The sequence below is a fragment of the Dendrobates tinctorius genome, unplaced genomic scaffold (genome assembly GCF_039654945.1).
Source record: "Dendrobates tinctorius isolate UK_male_01 unplaced genomic scaffold, ASM3965494v1 ptg000062l, whole genome shotgun sequence".
Taxonomy (NCBI): Eukaryota; Metazoa; Chordata; class Amphibia; order Anura; family Dendrobatidae; genus Dendrobates; species Dendrobates tinctorius.
The window spans coordinates 26,916,146-26,936,740 of NW_027361730.1; the positions used below are offsets into that span (position 1 = coordinate 26,916,146).

A 20,595-nucleotide genomic window follows, 5' to 3' on the forward strand; every position below is an offset into this window, starting at 1 on the left:
TTCGGAACTGGTACCACACACGATAATTTCCACAGTTGTGGTACTATACCTATTCTCAGGCTCATATTGAACAGATATGTAAAGATCTCACTCAGCTGGTGCCCACAGTTTCTGATTAGCCTTGCACTGATGCCGTCAGGACCTGCAGCCTTCAAAACTTTGATCTTATCCAGTTCTTTTGCAACCTGGGTACTTGTGAAGAACAGACCCTGGCTCAGTTGACAAGTTGCAGCAGGGGGTGAGGTTATTGTAGCAGAGAGGTGTGAATGGTATCCAGGGGCAGAAGCAGACAGTGTGTGATTAAATCTGTTAAAGAACAGATTAAGTTCATTAAGCCCCTCTTTATCTACAACCATCCTGGAGACAGTCTGTCTATGCCCAGATATAGACTTTAGACCCTCCCAGACTTCATGAATCCTTTTCTGTGACAATTTCAGTTCAATCTTTCTCTTATAAATAGTCTTTCCCTGCCTGATTAGATTCTTCAGATCTTTCTGCACCTCTCTCAGCCTGCCCTTGTCACCTGATCTGAAGGCCAACTTCTTCTCTTTGAGAAGAGCCTTTATTCCGGGGCTGATCCATGGTTTATTGTTAGAGAAGCACCTCACTACTTTTGTGGGTACCGTGTTGTCTACACAGAAATTAATGTAGTCCGTTATACAGTGTGTGAGACCATCCATGTCATCACCATAGGAATCTTGCAGCACATCCCAAGTGGTTGTTTCAAAGCAGTCTCTCAGAGCATCATCACTCTCCTCAGTCCATATCCTCACTGTGCGAGTGACAGCAGGTTCTCTCTGTACAAGTGGCTTGTACACGGGTTGGAGGTGCACTAGGTTGTGATCCGATCTTCCAAGGGGCGGTAGGGCTGACGAGGCATATGCCCCTCTCACATTGGCAAAGAACAAGTCCAATATTTTGTTGTCTCTAGTGAGGCAGGTAACATACTGTGTGCAACCGGGTAGTATGGATGCTGGAGACACATGATTGAAGTCTCCCGAAACCAGAAGGAGTGCTTGGGGGTGAAGGGACTGCATCATGCTCACTGTGGATTGTAGGACCTCAGTGGCGGCATCAGCTTTCACAGAAGGGGGGACATATGCAGCTATCATGATTACATGCGATAGTTCCCTCGGTAAATAAAAAGGTCTCATGCCCACAGCTAATAGCTCAATGTCCTTACAGCATGTTTGCTCTTTGACCACGATATGCCTAGAGTCACACCATCTATCATTCACAAATATCGCGAGCCCTCCGCCTTTCCTCTTACCGCTCTCCCTTGTCCTGTCCGCGCGAATGAGTTTAAAGCCATCCAACGAGACAACAGTGTCCGGAGTACCTTCGGTGAGCCAGGTCTCTGTAAACAGCAACATACTGCACTCCTTTAATTCCCGATGATGTCTGGTCAGCGCCGACAGTTCGTCCATCTTATTCCCGAGTGACCTCACATTGCCCATAATGACGGAGGAAAGAGCAGGTCTATAGCGCCTTCTTCTAGCTTTCTTGAGGGCTCCAGCTCTGCAATCTCTTTTCTTAGTCCTCCTTATTTCTGGTAGAATGTCCTCTGGTCTATTAGCAGCATGCTGCCTTGCTGTGTCCCTAAGCAGCAGTATAGCTTCTCTGGAGTAGACAATAGGGTCTTTTTCAGTTCCTGGATTTCCCAACACAATAGATCCAAGTAAAAACAAGATAAAAAGTCCATCGAAGGTCCAGGTCCTCTTATGGTTTTCCATAGTAACAATAAAAAAGAGAAAGGAAAAATAGAAAAAATAGAGAAAAAAGGAGAGCAAAGAAGGAGCTACTGTAACAGGCTGCCACTCCAGCGGCGCCAGGAAGAGCTACAAGCTATACTATCAATTCCTGCAACATCTGGTTGTAGAGGAGGGGGGGGAAACATTTTTATGTACTTTTGGCATCTAATGAAATGCAGGCACTACTGGATATGCTACAAAGAGATCATTTTTAAGTTTCTTGGTGATGGCTCCCATAGCTATTCCTTCTTCCAAAAATGATTTAAGTTTAATCTGATGCGTCAAAGCGGGATCAAAACTAAATTGAGTATACAGAGTCTTGCAAGAAGTCCATATTCAATTTTTCATGAAGACCTGCATCAAGAAGAACAACTCCACCCCCCCCCTTATCCACCTGTCTAATTATCAGATCAGGGTTATTCCCCAATTTATCTTTATCTATTCCAAATGAGCAATATTTTGGGACGACATACTTTTATTTATCTTATTTATTTTTATTAAATCTTCTTCTACTATTGTCTTGAATTGCTTTAAAATAGAGGGACACAATTGAACTGGATAATAAAAGTTTTTTTATAGAAAAAAATCTATTTAAATTAGTATCATTCCCTTTGGATTCAGCATGCGATTGTTTGAGATGTAAAAGATTTACCTGTTTCTCAAAATGGACAATCTTATAACATGAGTAATTTGCATTAATCTGTGATGGACTACATGCACAACACTCACTGTCTTCATGGGATAAAGAAAAAAAAGACATTTCAGACCTTTAACAAACTAACTAACATCCATTAACGTTTTATATACAGTAATGGCCCGAAAGTGTTGGCATCCTTGAAATTGTTCCATAAAATGAAGCATTTCTCCCATAAAATTATTACAATTACACGTTTTGTTATACAAAAAGAACAGAGGAAAAAAAAGCCAATTTGACATAATTTCATACAAAAACCCCAAAATGGGCTGGATAAAATTGTTGGCATAAAAATTGTGGGTAAACAACTTTGTTTCAAGCATGTGATACTTGTTCAAACTCACCTGTAACAAGTAACAGATGTAGGCAATATGAAAATCACCTGAAACTATATAAAAAGAGGATAAGTTGACTCAGTCTTTGCATTGTGTGTCTGTGTGTTCCACACTAAGCATGGAGAACAGAAAGAGAACTATTTGAGGGCTTGAGAACCAAAATTGTTGAACAATATCAACAATCTCAAGGTTACAAGTCCATCTTCAGAGATCTTGATGTTTTTTTGTACATGGTGCACAACATAATCAAGAAGTTTACAACCTATGGCAATGAAGGTAATCTCCATGGATGTGGACAGCAGCGAAAAATTGATGAAAAGTTGCAATGCAGTATAGTCTGGATAGTGGCAAGCAGCTCCAATCAAGTTCCAAGGAAATTCAAGCTGTCCTGCAGGCTTGGGGAATTAGTCTCATCACGAACTATCCGTCGACATCTGAATGATATGAACTGCTATGGCAGGAGACCCAGGAGGACCCCACTATAACACCAGTCTGCTCACTACAGGGATGTACCCCTTCACCTCGGGGAACCCCAGACAGCACCATGGAGGATCACCAACTCCACCCACCTGTCTGGTTACGTCCACCTGCATGAACAAGTCCCGCTCCCCAGCAGCGACTCAAGGGGGCTTTTGCCAGACCCGCAATTTGCCAAAGCCGCCATTTTGATTTCCTGGTTGCTTGAGCAGAGGCCCCAGACCCTGATAACTGCTGCTGCAGTGGCTCTAACACACCTTGCCGCTCCCCACTCACCTCAGTGAGGCCCAGCAGCAATTACTCACAGGTCTCCACATGGTGAAAGCTCACCAGAAAAAAAAAATGTAGGGTTGGTGATAATGTCACGGTCACGTGTCTCTGGACGCAGCGAGTAAAGCAAGGCGAACCCATATGACACACGTGACCCTGGATACACCGCCTCCAGTTGGGCGAATTTAAATAATAGGACGTGCAGCTGGATACACCGCCTCCAACTGGCGAATTTAGATATTACACATATATATAAAGTAGTCTGGAAACCCCGCCTCCAGTAAGGCAAATTTAAATAATAAAGGGGGAACCTGGGTAACATTAACAATGGTGGGCCCTGCAATAGGGAATAGGAAAGTGGAGACCTCCTGTACTCCCCTGAGCGAGTGTCCCTGCACTCCTAATGATCCCTATGCTGGTTCCGCACCGGGCGATGCACAGGAACCTAAAACCCTAGCTCGCCCTGAACCTAAACCCTCACTAGGGAATTGGTCGGTGCGGAAACTAATCCCACCACTGCACTAAACACACATGAGGGAAAATGACAATACAGGGGAAACACCACTTAGCTTTGCTCTGTTGCGTACGCTCCTAGCAACAGAGCCCACCACCTGTGTGCATATTGTCCTCCACCCGGATCCATCACCATAACTGGATCCTTCACCATAGTGCAGCCTTGGAGCAGAGTCCACCACCAGTTGCAGCTGCCCAGTAAACAGAGTCCCAAAGATGAGTCCAGTTTCTGCCAAAAAGTCCAGCATGCTTGAGTCCAGCTTTCAGCAACCAAGTCCATCATGCTGAGTGCAACTCTCACCATTGTCGCCACTCCACCAAGCCATGCCAGCACTTCCTGCCGACACCATAAACTGCGACTCCACCAAGCCATGCCAGCCCTTCCTGCAGACCACATAGCTGCCACTCGTCCCCTCTGGCTGGGCTGCGCAGGACTCATGTTCAGCTCCTTTCACCCAGGCTTCCTTGTGAATGACTAACACACAATATCACCAACAGTCATCAAACACACCTGGCTCTCTTTTATAGAGCCTCACACCTGAATTATAATTACGTGCACTAAACCAAAGAAACTAAAGTGCACTACCACTCACCACCACCGGGGCAACTTAGAATGAACGACACCACGTGTAATAATTCTAATGGCAACCGGGGGCAATCACATCACTTTGGCACCTAGCCAAAGGAAAAAAAGTTCACTTATCCATTTAATCTGTCAGATCCACGCTGGATCATGACAGCTAGACTGCGGTTTGCCAAAATATATGTAAGCCAAAATCTTTCTGGGAAAGCGTCTTGTGGACAGATGAGACCAAGATAGAGCTTTTTTGTAAAGCACATGTTAGGCGTCTGGTTTCTGCATCTGCTCTGCAGGAATCCAGAGCCTCACATTCTGCGGTCTCCTGCTGCCCATCTACTGCAGAGAAGATTACTATGCAGCAGACCGCTCCAGAGACTAAGTTCCTCTGTGCTCCTTCCGGGAATGCTCACGAGACGATCTCCCATTGGAGATCGGGAGTCAAGTGCCCAGGTCCTGTTCCAGATCTCATTGGTCCATCTCGGAGATCTGGAAGGTCCCGCATGGCTATAAAAAGAGCGCATGGCCGTTCCGCCATGCGCTAGTATAAACTATACTTGCTGTGTGTGAATGGTGACGGATGCATGACTCTGTTGACTGACTCATTTGAAACCCCTTGCCTTTGAAAATACGCATGTGGATAGGGAATTAGTTTAGCAGTCAGCGCCAGTCAGTCGCAAACCTTAAGCCACTGTGCTCACCGCACCGCTATGCTAGCGTCCGACATCGCGCTTGCTTTCTGGTGTTGTCGTCGAGTGGCTGTGTCCTACGCCACGCTGCACTTGCAGCCCTCCTTGGCGTCCGCAGAAGCGACGCGGCACACACAGTAGGTCTAGAGGGACGCAGCTCCTCTGTCTTGGGTCCTGCTCCTGTGACGAGATACCGTGTGTGCATCTACCTGAAGCCTGTGTCACTAACAGGTTCAGCGTTTTGTATGTTTTTTGTTGCGGCACCTCTGTGTGTGAACAGAGGCCGCTCCACGCACTTCGGGTGAAGTTGAACCCATGTGCATCATACCGCCATACTGCTTGTCTGCCACCACTTAGCAGCAGTTATACCACCTACTGCACGGTGGGCCCCGAGTGGCGAACGCACTTTATTATTTTATTTAGTGCGTTCCGCCGTTCCTAACAGCACATCATTCTACTGTTTACCGAAAATGGTAGACCCTGTGGTGTTGGGTCCGTGTATTCTGCTTGGTAAGCTCCCAGAGAATTTTTGGTCTAATTGCCCATTGTGGTCTTAATTACTGTTTAAATGGGATACTGCTTACCACTCCCCCCTGGTACTATCAGTCACTATTGTGACTAACATTATAGCTACATATGTGGGTATGGGTCAGGTTCACGGTTTTGTCTCCCCCTGTGTTTGTCCTGTCATTTTGTACCTATATATCTTTTTTACCAAAACTGTCAATGTACATGTGATTAATAAAACTTAAAAACTTTTTATATTATACTGAATCCAATACTCCGTTTTTTACTCTTGTAATATCAGAGGAAGGGGATCTTAATGAGTCATTCGCAGGTTCATGCATCCATCATCATTCACACAGTAGCAACTAGAGACTATACTAGTGCATGGCCGAGCGGCCATGCGGACCTTTTATAGCCATGCGCTTCCGGGACCTTCCAGATTTCTGAGATGGACCAATGAGATCAGGAGAAGGACCTGAGCATGTGACCTCCGATCTCCAATAGGAGATCGTCTCGTGAGCATGCCCAGTAGCGCGACGAGAGGACAGCCTCTGGAGCGTTTTGCTGCAAAGCAGCCTGCATTGCTATTGCTGACCCAAAGGTGGCAGCAATTGCCAGACCCACAGAGCAGGTCTAGGCAGAGCGTCTGGGATGCTGAGACTGCTGAGCAATCTCCTCTGCGGTCGATAGACAATGAGAGACTGCAGAATGTGAGGCTCTGGATTCCTGCTGAGCCGCTGCAGGAACCCAACACCTAACATTGTATTTCTCAAAAAAAACTTAGTAACTACAGTCAAATAAGGTGGAGGCTCACAGATAATTTGAGGTTGTTTTGCTACCTTGTTGATGGTTATAGGAAGTGACTGATTGCAGTTATTTATTCCAAAGGGTGTGTAACCAAATATTAAGATGAGGGTACCAGCAATTATGTTTTGCCTTTTTTTCTGTTTTTGTTTGTGTTGTTCCAATACCACAAAGGAAATAAACATGTGTATAACAAACCACGTGTAATTGCAATAATTTTCAGGGAGAAATACATAATTTTCTGAAACAATTTCAAGGATGCCAACACTTTCATCCATAACTGTACATTACATTGAAATGACATGTAGAGGAGAAAGACAGTCCTTTAGACAGAACCGAAACTTGCGATTCTAAAGGGACGTAGCTGGAAAAATTGATAACCGCATGTTGCGTTATTTTTTCTGACGTAAGGGCATCTGTTGTTTCTTATGTTTCCTGCCTCCCATCCTATAGTGTTTTTTGGATCACGATATATAGGTGAAACACTAGAATGCCCCAAAGAGATATTTTGTAAAGTATTTTTCTTAGTGGTTGAGTTTACATAATTCCTCTGAAGTAGTTCCATCGGTACAGTCCAATGGAGATTCCATATAAGAAAAAATAACTTTACCTCGTAGTTTAGGTGATATATTCCTTTTATGACCTCATTTAAAAAAATAGATCTTATATTTGGTTGTCTGGTGGTCAATGTATACCCTTCAATATTGGCATAATCTCTTTTATCATGTTCAAATTTTTCCTCCAAATGCAATATATTAGCCTTAACTGACTCATTCCATTAAAAACACTGGTTAATTATGTAGCTTAAAAGGCACAATCATTTTGAAACATTCTTTCTCCGACTTTATTTTCACCTAGCAATGCGGTTTTACCAATGTGGTTGTGAAATCCAGGGTTTAAGGGTATTTGCACACGATCCGTAGCTGCGGCGGATTTGACGCGGCGTACTTATTCAACGTCAAACCCGCAGCGGACATGTTATAGCATAGTGGCTGGGATTTCAAGAAATCTCTTGTCCACTTTGTGTCCTCACGTCGTCCGTGGATCACCCGTGGAGACTGACATGCCATGCGTCTCTCCAGTCCGACACCTCCCATCTCCATACGATGCCGTCCTCTTCTTCCCTTCCTGTAGTGGCTCCGGCGCAGGCTCACTGCTCTGCCCTGTCGGGAGAGGTCTGGCGCCTGCGCACTGCAGTATCCTGCTCTGCCCGCGCCATGACAGGAAGGGAAGAAGAGGACGGCATCGTATGAAGATGGGAGGAGCCAGACCGGACCGCGACACACATCGGACAGGACCGCCCCCCTCCGGTGAGTATAACGTGTTTTTCTTATCTTACATGTTACATCGGGGGCTTATCTACGGCATTACAGAATGCTGTAGATAAGCCTCTGATGTTGGTGCCGGAAGCTGATAGGGCAAAAATGAGGTGACAGATTCCCTTTAATTGTTTTTTTAACAGTGTTGTTCTATTTTTTCAACCAACTTCCCATGATTTCTTTCATCTATGTATGGTATTTGGTGTGCACTATTTACACTTTTCAGTGAGGTGTTTTCTCTCTCTTCTCCATATATTTATCCTTTGCACAGTCCAGTAGCCCCCTGCCTTTATTGCTGCTGTGCCCTCCGTCCTGTTTCCTTCCTCAGCCATAGAAAACCCATTGCATCTCAGTCACTTTTTGTTATCATGCTTTTTCCAGGTTTTCTATTCAGTGGCGTTTAGAGGCAGCACTAACTTTCCAGTCATGATGGCGCCCCCTCGTTTATGCCACCTTTAATATGTCACACTATGCGCTGAGGTGAATCTCGTCCCATACACCCCACTGCCACAACCAAAATGGCTCCCTGAAAAAGTCACTTATCCGACCACACACAAAGCTGCTCTGCTGCTCTCTTTCCACGTCCAAGATGGCGAACTGACTTCGCCGGAAACTCGACGCGGTCGCTCAGGTGGTGATGCGCTAACGTGCCCGTGCGTGACGCTACCGCCCCTTTGTTGGCTCAGCGACGGGGGAACTGCACGGTGTCTCCAGGAGACCGGAACCAGGGGAGGGGGGGTTGTCCGTTAGTTGAAGAGATTGAGAGAGTATCTGTAACGGCGCAGCTTCTCGGCTCGGAGGAGCAGCGGACTCTTTACCCCGGGAGCGCGCACTAACCGGAACGGGAGCGCGCATAGGGAAGGGGCGGCGATTGAGGGGCCTGAGGCCTGTCTGCCTCGGACACACCGTAACCCCGTGTGTGTGTAGCTGGCGGTCGGTCCGGTGAGAAGGCCCCACACACCGTATAGAGGCGGGAGCCGGGCTCAGCGCTCTGCTCCGTCCACAGCCCGGCCAGTTCCTGTGTGACTCACTGAGGGTACACGGGAGCAGGGGTGCACACCTCACACACTACAGGAGGTGCAGCCTGGAGGCTGCCACATGTCATGGTGCTCCCCTGTCTAGCCACTGGGGCCACATCAGGCTGATGAGTGTTAGCTATGTGACTGCTCCATATACTGAGTGATACAGAAAGCCTCGCGAAGGGTTAAATATGTTTTAGTTATTTTTTATTTTAATGACATATGTACTAGTAGGTAGTAAAAGCCATCATCCCCGTGTACTGCCAGCATCGCAGCAGTTGTAGCCCCCTATACCCCCACCGTGCCCGGCCACAGACAGACCAGCGACTGCTAGCGTTCGGGCCGGTTTTAGGAAAAGCTTCGGATCCATTAATTCCTATAGTTCTGCGTTTTCTGCTTCCGTACCATCTCCTCTGACGGGACAGCCTGTCTAGCCGATACCCAGTGTTGGTTTGTAGTCTTTATCTCGTTCCTACACCTGGGAACATGGACTCAGACGAAGGCTACAACTATGACTTCGATGAAGAGTGCAGTGAAGACAGCGCCGCTGACGAGCCTGAAGATGAGCTAGAGCTGGCCGACGTGGAGCTGGTGGAACACGAACATGGCGGAACCGAAAGAGCCGGGATTGGCGGAGAAGGAGGTGGAGGTGTCCTCGGACCTGGTCATGGAGGGGAGGAAGATGACGACTACAGATACGAGGTCCTCACCGCGGAGCAAATCCTACAGCACATGGTAGAATGCATTCGTGAAGTTAATGAAGTCATCCAGGTATTTCCTATAATGTGTCAGGGATGTGAAATGTGGGCTTAGGGGGTGTGTATATTTATATTATACAAAACTGGAACAGCACAATATGAACTGGCAGGTGCCAGGCCTCCCAGGCAAAAAAAAAAAAAGGGCCAATACTTGCCCAAATTTAGACAGGAAGACAAAAATCAAGGCAGGAATCCAAGGTATATCCAAGTGAAAATGAAATTTCATTCACACCCACATGTCTGGGCGACGTTACGGCTCACACTGAGCCTTCCTCAAGCCGTGGAGTGCTGCCTTGATTTTTGTGTGTATATATATATATATATATATGTATTATACACAATTGTAGTCCGTACTAATATCTAAGGCTGCATTCACATAATGTTATGCTTTCTGGCAGGGGTTCCAGATTAAGAATATCACTACCTTCCGTGTTGTTCTTGCTGTAAATATTCCAGAATCTGGATGAAAACTGGGCAGAGTCTGTTATAGGCCACTAAAATCCATCAGAGTCCATTTAAATATGGATCCAGCATTGCTATGATGGCACTTATATCAGGAGAAGCCAGAACAGTAGGTGACCAGAATATTACTTTTGGGCTGTCCGCTATTGACGCCCATTAACGTGACATCAAAATTGGCTCCTCGAGTGGTCTTATGGAGAAGAGTGTTCAGAAGGGGGCTGAATTCATCAAATGGCTTCTGTCTCTTGTAACTGGGATAACAGTTTTCTGTTTTTTTTTTCTATAGAATTGCTATCAGCAATGCAATTTATCCCTGCTACTAGCCCCTGCTCAGTAATCTGGTTTCCTAAGCATCCTTTTACTAAACAGCATAAAATACACTTTTCGTGCAAATTGTTGAACATGTCCTAAAATGCTTTTAGGTAAGACAAACTGATGTAAGCTGTACATCATCATGGGGGCTGGGGTACCTGAAACACGTATGGTTCCTGCTGCTCTACATCTTAGATGCTTGTTAGTATCAACTGCTGCTTCTAAGGTGTTTGTTACGTTTCAACGTTGCAGGGTAGCAGTAGACTGATGGATGGATGGTGCTCCCTCTCTCAGGCTGCTTGCACACTGCGTTCAGGCACCCATTTTGTCGGCTTGTGTCCAAACCTCCCGCAAAACGGGATTCGGGCCATAGAGTGTAATGGTGCCCACAGAGTGAACGTGTGCTCTGTCGTGCATCATTTTTCGGCATCTACACCTACTAGAGATGGACACCCATATGCAGTCTACTGCGTCTGGGTGTACGCTTCTAGAAGGCGGACATGCCCGAGAAAAATTCACGAAAGATCACACGTTTGCTCTGCCTGCACCGTTAGTCTATGGCCCCGTCGGCGCATATGCCCAAATCTCATTTTGCGGGGGAAGGGGGGGGGTTTGGACGTAAACCCCGACGGGACCAATGAACGGATGCCAGAACGCAGTATGAAAGCACCCTCAAAGGTACCCCAGTATACTGTACACATTTTCCTTTTAGGTCTCATCAGAGGAGCAGCCTGATAGTTTGCCTGGCAATGTTATGGAATGCTATATATTCAATTTATTATGTGAGCAATCTAGCCTCAAGTACCCTAGAGGGGGGAAAAAAAGTTATGTTGTATTAAGTTTAATAAAGTCTACCCACCTTCCTCTAAAATAAAACTATTAATTTTTTTTTAATAGATCACCATAAAAATGTGAAGAATTAAGTTAGCTTAAAAAAATAAAGAATAAAGATTGTTATTTTTGCTGCACACTAAATAGCAAAAAAAAGACTTCATTGGCAGATTTGCTGTGTTTTTTTTTCTTTTCTGGACCCATGGCTTAAGCAGGTGCTCGCGCTCCTTTGGTCCAGTCTGGCCTGTCTTCTCCTGTCCTGTGTTGTGGCTGCAGCGGTGACATCGTATTGACAGGTCACATCACCACTGTAGCTAGTCACTGAGCAGACGTCATGAGACGCTGAGCTCAGTCTTTACCTACAGCAGTGATGCGCAATGTCAATGTGATGTCACCGCTGCAGCCAAAACACTGAGACCTAAGCAGCGTCGGACAGCTGTCGCTTTTTATTTTAGGTATTTTACAGCATTTGGGGTCCAATTTCCTGGAAGTGGACAATCCTTTCAAAATACAAAAGACCTTGGTGGCAAAGAACAAGCCAATTGGCACCATGCCAAAAATCCCTAAAAAAGGGGAAAAACATACCCGCTCAAGCTAACCATATTTGAGAGGAGAAAAAATGAGCTACTAGGTAATCAAATATAAAAATGTAAATTTATTGAATAAATAATCAAGACTTACAACATTTAATTTCTAGGCTAAACACAATGAGGCTGTAGCAGGATAAGCCGGGTGCAAAAGAAGGGGGAACACCACTGCCCATTAAATGCATAAGTACCATACAGAAAAAGTTGATAGCAATTGTGTATACTAGTGAGAGGTATATATGCAATGGGAGATCTCAAAAGATGAACGGTCTCAATATATCTGGCAACAAACGAGTGCACATGAGAAAGAACCATATGCATGTGCAACATAAATCCACAATGGGCTGGCTACATTTAAGAAGATCTCATGACAAACGTGCCATATAGAGACCAAATGAAGGAGACTCACCAGTAGATGTATAGGGCAGCGGAGAAGATCCCAAGGCCAGGTGTGAGGGCCCCAACGCACGTTTCGCGTGCACAAAGCACCGCTTTCTCAAGGGGAGATCTTGTCATGAGATCTTCTTAAATGTAGCCAGCCCATTGTGGCTTTATGTTGCATATGGTTCTTTCTCATGTGCACTCGTTCGTTGCCAGATATATTGAGACCGTTCATCTTTTGAGATCTCCCATTGCATATATACCTCTCACTAGTATACACAATTGCTATCAACTTTTTCTGTATGGTACTTATGCATTTAATGGGCAGTGGTGTTCCCCCTTCTTTTGCACCCGGCTTATCCTGCTACAGCCTCATTGTGTTTACCCTTGAAATTAAGTGTTGTAAGTCTTGATTATTTATTCAATAAATTTACATTTTTATATTTGATTACCTAGTAGCTCATTTTTTCTCCCCTCACAATCCTTTCAAAATGTAGGTACAGTGTAAAGCCAGATTCACACATCTTTGTTTTGTGGTTCGAATCTAGACCACGATGCCCGGAATGTCCGTGGATCTCCTAAAAAGGTCTTCCTTTTTATTAGTTTCTGCAAAATCAAAAAATGTACTAAAGTATCTTTTAGCAGGTTATGATCCATAATTCATTCTCCTATATACAACCTCTCTTAGTCCATCACTATTTTCGTACATGTCTATGTAACCGGCATGAGACTGCTGAGCCCAGTGATTGCCTACAGCAGTCAGATGGGCTGTTGTGCCTTCACTACTGCAGCCTGTCAACAAAGATGGGGCCAGTGACAGGAAGGCATCTCTAGAGTGGGGGAAGGTGAGTATAAGTTTACTTTTGACAGCTGCAACTGTATGGGGAAATAAAATGATCCCAGACAGCCTCGTTAATATTAACCCCTTACTGACATCAGACGGTTTAGTACCTCAGTCAGGACATGTCAGCTGTTTTGAACAGCTGATACGTGCCCGCAATAGCTGCGGGTGGAATCAAGATCCACCCGCAGCTATTAACTAGTTAAATACCGTTGTCAAACTCTGACAGCGGCATTTAACAAGCACTTATGGCCGGAAATACGCTCACCGGTGACCCGCATCACGTGATCGTGGGTCACCGGTGTGTCGGCATGACAACCAGAGGTCTCTTTGAGACCTCTATGGTTGTTGATGCTGGATTGCTATGTAATACTGCTACATAAAGGCGATCTGAGCATCGCATATATGTAGCAGAGCCGATCGGCTGTGGCAGCTTCTAGCCTCCCATGTAGGCTATTGAAGCTTGCCAAAAGTTAAAGAAAAATAGTTTTAAAAATATTAAAAAAAAATGGCAGTTCAAATCGCAATGGCGCAATTTTTTTATTTTTTTTTTTAAAGCAAAGTTTGGAATTTTTTTTCACCACTTGGATAAAAAAGAACCTAGACATGTTTGGTGTTTATGAACTTGTAATGACCTGGAGAATCATAGTGGCAGGTCAGTTTTAGCATTTAGTGAACTTAACAAAAAAGTCAAACAAAAAAGTGTGAGATTGCACTTTTTTTTTTGCAATTTCACCGCACTTGGAATTTTTTCCCCATTTTCTAGTACACAACATGGTAAAGTCAAGGGTGTAGTTCAAAAGTACAACTCGTCCCGCAAAAAATAAGCCCTTACTTGGCCATATTGATGGAAAAATAAAAAAGTTATGGCTCTGGGAAAAAGGGGAGTGAAAAACTCAAACGCAAAGCTGAAAAAAGGTCATGAAGAGGTTAAAGTAGGGTTCCCCAACTCCAGTCCTCAAGGCCCACCAACAGGTCATGTTTTCTGGATTTCCTTAGTATTGTCCAGAGGTGATAATTGCATCACCAGTACAATACAAGGGAAATCCTGAAAACATGACATGTTGGTGGGCCTTGAGGACTGGAGTTGGGGAACTCTGGGTTAAAGGGTCCTGAGAGTAACAATACTCGTGGCCATATATAAACCCAGTGCTGGTGGCAGCTAGTCTATCTGATGAAATCGGTTATGCCTGACCTTTGGGCACTGTTAGAAATGATTAAGCAATAACCTGAAACCCACATACTACTTCTCTCTAAAATCTAAAGCCATGAATTATAGGGTTGTACCTCAAAAATGAGACATCCTCTATCTAATATTTGAGATCACTTGCTGATTGCTGCCGATACCACATCTGGGACCCCCAACAATCCTGAGATCGGTTCTCTGAACTGCAAGAACAGGCCTCTGCAGTCCTGTCCTGCATGGAGTGGAGGAGCACAGGCACGGCTTCTGCTCCATTGATTGTGTATGGGATCTCCAAGAGTCCCATAGACAGTAAATGGAGCGGAGGTCAAGCATGTGCTCCTCCACTCAAGATGATGTTGCTGGGTCACCAAGTTATCCACTATCTTTCTTTTTCTCATTCTCCTAAAGGCCCTGTCACACTAAGCAACTTACCAGCGATCCCGACACCGATATCAAGGTGTCAGGATCGCTGGTGAATCGCTATGTGATCGCTGGTGAGCTGTCACACAGACAGCTTCACCAGCGATCAGCACAGCGATGCCGAGCGTGCGGCATCGCTGGCCATCGCTGTAAAAAATAATAAAAAAAATAAAAAATATAGTTATTCTCACCTTCCGACGTCCTGTTCAGCCATCCGGCCTCTCTCCACGCTCCGGTCCCAGTGATCCTCTGCATGAATGACCGCGAGACTTTGTTATCCCTCGAGACCGTGACATCTCACGGTCATTCATGCAAAGGATCACTGGGGCCGGAGCATGGAGAGAGGCAAGATGATTGAACAGGACGTCGGAAGGTGAGAATAACTATATTTTTAATTTTTTTTATTATTTTTTACAGCTGATCGCTGGTCTCCCGCCTGTCACACACAGCGATGCGTGCTGGCCAGCGGGAGACCAGCGACCAAAGAAATGTCCAGAGGTTTCTTCCAGCGATCAGCGATACCGGCAGGGGGGCCGATCGCTGTCACACACAGCGATCTCGCTGGTGAGATCGCTGTTACGTCACAAAAGTTGTGACTCAGCAGCGATCTCGCTACCGAGATTGCTTAGTGAGACGGGGCCTTAAGTCTATTCCCAGCCCGTTCTATCTTCTAATCTACGACTCCCCTTCATTGTATTGTCGTAATGTTTGTCTTCGCTAGTTGTCTTATTTAACACATGTAGCCACTTGGTGGCCAAGCGATGATGCTTAAGTGGTCTTAATGTACATCTAATGAATACTTGATAGTGACTCAACATGGATAAGAAAGAGGAAAATCAAATTGAGTGAAAATCCAAAAAACAAATTTATCCTAAAATAAGTCTTCATTGCACGGCTTTTTTCGTTAGTTCTAGCTGTCTTGTTGGGCATTAGACTGTGTAGAAGTGTTACTTCTCCTATCATGCTGTGACCTGGTATGAGCAAGCACATATAGCTGCAGTTGTGTGACTTGGAGTTTGTCATCTCCATAATTTCCATGTCAAGCAAATGATTAACTGACTTTATTCTGTCATGTGCGGTTTCCTGCTGTGAGTGTCTAGGATATTTGTGTGACTTTAAAGAATGAATATAGGCATGTTATTCTTGTCTTTTGGTATACTTTTTGGAGGCAGAAGGTATTATTGTGTTGGTATTGTCAGATCAGCAAATGAAAAAATTATTTTTGGACTCTCATCACATTCAAGGGATCTGATCTCCTGTACTGTTTTGAGATCAATAAGATTACTGGATTTTTTTGACTGATATTAGGGTTTTTTAGGAGAACTCGGGAACATCAACAATGAGTGGAGGCACCATTCCGCTGAACATTAGGTTGTCAACCTCCGCAAATAGGTAGGGTAACTGGAAGGGATTGATAGGGAGTTGATAGCCCTCTATTTTTTTTTTTACTATCTTAAAGATAAAATTTCTGTCCAAATCCTTAGGTATCTTTTGATATCTCCAGGACCCATGATCTAGGCTAAACTTCTGATATTTATGTTTAGCCAGTGTGTGTTGGTCTGACATACATACATTTGTTCTGCACCCGTTTTCTTCCTATTCGATCTATTTGTGCTGTATTAGAGCTATAGATAGTGTTGACTAGGGCACTTGGGGGTATCGACGTTGAGCGGGGGCGCCATATCGCTAATATTAAGGTGCTGTCACACTTAGCGATGTACCAGCGATCCCGACCAGCGATATGACGTTGTCAGGATCGCTGGTACATCGCTAAGTGGTCGCTAGTGAGCTGCCACACAGGCAGATCTCATCAGCGACATCGCTGGGGACGGGGGTCGCTACTTACCTGTCACACTAGGCGATCCTGCGTCCTCCCACCCGGCTCCACGCGTCGCTCATCGTCACAGCAGGAAGCTGACGACGAGAAACAGTCCTGAACGTTCTCGCGCGATAAGCAGCGGGAGAGCGGGTTGTAGGTAAGTATCAGACACAGCGATATCGCTAGTAATATTGCTATAACGTCACAAGTTATAGCGATATTGCTAGCGATATCGCTTAGTGTGACAGTACCTTTAGGGTGCCGACCTCCGCAACTAGGCAGGGCAAATCATAGGGAGTATTGGGGAAATAAGTCTCCCTTATGCTTTGCCTAACCAGTTGATTAACATTTGAATTACCGTGAGCGACAACCATTGGCTATACTCCTATACGTCTTTTTAACAATTTGTGTTTTGAGTCTTTTTAGTTTTAATATATTAAAAGTTAATTTTTAGGGGGTTCTCTTTTTTTTTTTCTGGTTCACAAAACATTTAGAGTGCTGCAGTCCAAACAGTGAAATTTTGCTCCAGGCATCAAGGCCCAAAAAAGGCTATATATGAAGTTAAAAAATGTCCTGTTCCCTACAAACTAACCTTTTTTTTTTTTTGTTATTTTTGCTCCGTGTTTATAAAAATTACTGAACAAGTGGCTAGAACACATAAATGTATACCACATCCAACTTGTGATAGCCTGCGTACAGGGTATGGTTCTCACTTAAAGCAGGCTGGGCAGAGGCATAGGGTGAAGTTGCTGCCCACAATTAAATGTTTATGCCTGACTTAAAGGTTTTTGTTCCATCTTAACCCCTTTATGACCACCAATACGTCTTTTAACTGATGTGAGATTTAAGAGAATAGCATTCCTATACAGGTGACAATCTAGTAGCTGTCAGCCGTACACTATAGCTGACAACTTGCTGCATCAGCCACATCAGTGTTTGCATTGTCCAAATCTTTTTAACCCCTTAGATGCTGCTGTCAATAGTGACAACATCATATAAATGGTTAACAGAGTGTGGGGGCTTCCTCTTTATCCCCATTGGCACCCCGAGATCATGATTGTGTGGTCCTGATGTTTGCCATGGCAATTCAAGAACAAATAGCGGCCTTGGAGTCTGAATGCTGTAGAAACTTGTTCAGAAGTTGGCAGCATTTAGGTGGTAAAAATACACATTTTCATTTCTGTCATGCCACTTTGCATGACTTCCTGAAAATCACCTGAAGCTACCTGACTGCAGTTTTCAATATGTCAGGGGATGCTGTTTTTAAGATGGTGTCACTTTTGGGGGTTTTCCAATATATAGCACCCCCAAAGTCACTTCAAACCTGGATAGGTCCATAAAAAAATAAATTTTGTAAATTTCCTTGATAAAATGAAAAATTACTGCTACATTTTTCAACCTCCTAAAATGCTAACAAAATAAAAGAACATTTTACAAATGGTGCTGATGTAAAGCAGGCATGTGGGAAATGTCATTTATGAATGTTTTTCTGTGGTGTGACCACCTGGATTAAAGGGATAATCATTCAAAGTTTGAAAATAGCTAATTTTTTAACATTTTTCTCACATTACTGATATTTTTGATAAATAAAAATAAAACATATTGACCTAAATTTACCATTATCATAAAGTACAATGTGTCACGAAAAAACATTCTCAAAATCACTGGGATTTGTTGAAGTGTTCGAGTTATTACCACATAAATTGACACTGGTCAGATTTCAAAATTTTGGCTCTGTCACTAAGGGGTTAAATCTTCAGGAGCGCACAGCTCCCCAGGCTTCTTGCTTGCCAGGTAACCATACACTCCTGATGACTGACTGCTTGGACCAGTGGCGTGGTTGCGCAGCTGACCTATACTGTACCCGGACTAATGTTGCAAGCTGAGGCATCTTTGCCTCTGAAGCATCAGAGGAGCACTGAAACTGGCCAAATCGCTGGAGAGCTTCAGAGCAGCGCTTGCAAACTATATAGTAAATTTACAGCTGGTTTGTGGGGGTCTCGGATGAAGGGTATCTTGTGATGATCTTAACCCATTTAATAAAAATGGCTTGTTCAAAGAGGACACTCTGCTCCATTGTACTTGCTAAGAATGGGACACGTTGTAGTCATTCGTTAATTCAGTTTAGACAATCCTATGGTCCTTTCTTTCATGTCTAAATATAAATTATGCATTTTCTATTTTTCTTGTAAGCTGCTGCAATTTTCAAAGAAATTATTTTCTGGGAGTTTGGGTTCCCCTACTGCAGCATAATAGCAAGCATTTTTAGGCAGGACTACATATAGATGTTTTGTGCTTGCACCCATCTGAAGTTGTTTATATGAATTTGAAGCGCTACGGTTGTGTTGAAAGTAATGGGGGCACTAAAAACGTAATGTGCGATAGAAGTCAATCTGACTTTAGTAAGTGATCACCTAACTGAAATTTGTGTAGTTCTGCTCATTTAAAGAAGCACTCCCATTAAATTTCTATTCATGAAATGTGTGAATGAGCATGTAATGTAGGGTATGTTGATATACTCCCCTACAGCCACTCTGATGTCCAGAGACGTTCTTCTCCTCTTCTGACTGACGCTACTGATCTGCAGACTGCCCAGGTTGCTTTGCGTGACCTAGAAGTGACTATTACATTGTACGTCTATGAAACGTCAGAACTAGGCATCATAGACTTACTTTATTAAGCCTTTTTCACATGTCCTGATATTACTGGTACTTGGAAAACCAGTACTGGTGCTATCCATGTCCATATGTCACATCTGTATGGCATCTTTGTTAAGTCTGTGTGCACAATCAGTGTGACATGTACTGATGTCATGGGAAAAGTAGTATTGTTAGTGCTGTTCCCAGGCCGCAGGTGCTGAATCCAGCTCTCATCATTGTCGCCTGGTCTCCCTGCGATCAGCGTGACCAGGCTACGCTGCTGAACATTAGTCAGCATCCGCCATCTGCATATCTTACATATTTCATAAAAACAACGGTGTGGGGTCCCCCTTAGTTTTCCTAACCAGCTAATGGAAAGGTGACAGCTGGGAGCTAGTGTTAAGATTCTGGGAAGGGGCCAATAGCCATAAAGTTTCCTAGCCTATTAATAACAGCATGCAGCTGTTTGCTTAGCTTTTACTGGTTAGTAAAAATGGGGACTATAAAAAAAAAAAATTTACGTGCAGTCCCCTCTAATTTTATTAACCAACAAAGGCTAAATAGACAGCTGCAGGCTGATATTAATAGACTGGGAACAGGCAATGGATATTGACCCCCTTCCAGACTAAGAACCCCAGCCACCCTAGAAATGGCACGTCCATTAGATGCACAAATTCTGGCGCTTAGCCTCAGCTCTTCCCATTTGCCCTGGTGCGGTGGCAAGTGGGGTAATACTTTTGGGGTTTACATCAGACACCCGCATTACTAACCCAGTAGTGAAAATTAATAGACACCCACAGGGAAAAGTCCTTTCATTTGAAAAAAAAAAAAAAAAAATCCCAACCCTCTCGCCCATTTATTAACCTAAAAATAAAAAAATCAAAGCATTCCTCACCTGTCCGCCATTAATCCATTATGATGTGGTCCCACGACAATCCCCAGCTGTGCACATCTGGATGGTTTGGTGAGCGGTGACATCAGTAATGTGACTGCTCACCACGCCAGCTGGAACACAGAGCTTAACATGAGAACGCGGCTGCAGTGACGAGTGGTGACGAAATTTTTCACACCGTGTTTTTTTTTCTCAATTTATTGATTTAACACAAGTGATATAGAGACGGGTGCTGACTACAAGTTACATCAGCGTTGCTCTGGAGACCAGGCGACGATGATACTTGTGGTTCGAGCTATTCCCAGTTGTGCTGACTAGAACTGTCATCAGCGTCGCCTGGTCTCGCTGATCACAGGAGACCAGGCAACAATCATGAGAGCTGAATTCAGCACCTGTCGCCTGGGAACAGTGGGAACTGTACTGCTTTTCCTAGACACCTGTACATGTCACACTGATGACACAAGGATGTGATCCGTGTGTTATCAGTGTGGACGTATTGCGGACTGTGCTGC

General features: G+C 44.4%; 1 protein-coding gene across 1 annotated transcript in view; it reads left to right on the forward strand.

Moving 5' to 3' along the window:
* Positions 1 to 8,518: 8,518 nt before the first annotated feature.
* The window catches only part of ARIH1 (ariadne RBR E3 ubiquitin protein ligase 1), an 84,381-nt gene continuing 72,304 nt past the window's right edge, over positions 8,519 to 20,595 (forward strand). Inside the window, exon 1 of the mRNA XM_073579443.1 lies at positions 8,519 to 9,726. Within this exon, the coding sequence (XP_073435544.1) occupies positions 9,442 to 9,726 (285 nt within the window). The 5' untranslated portion in view covers positions 8,519 to 9,441. The remainder of the gene's footprint in view (positions 9,727 to 20,595) is intronic.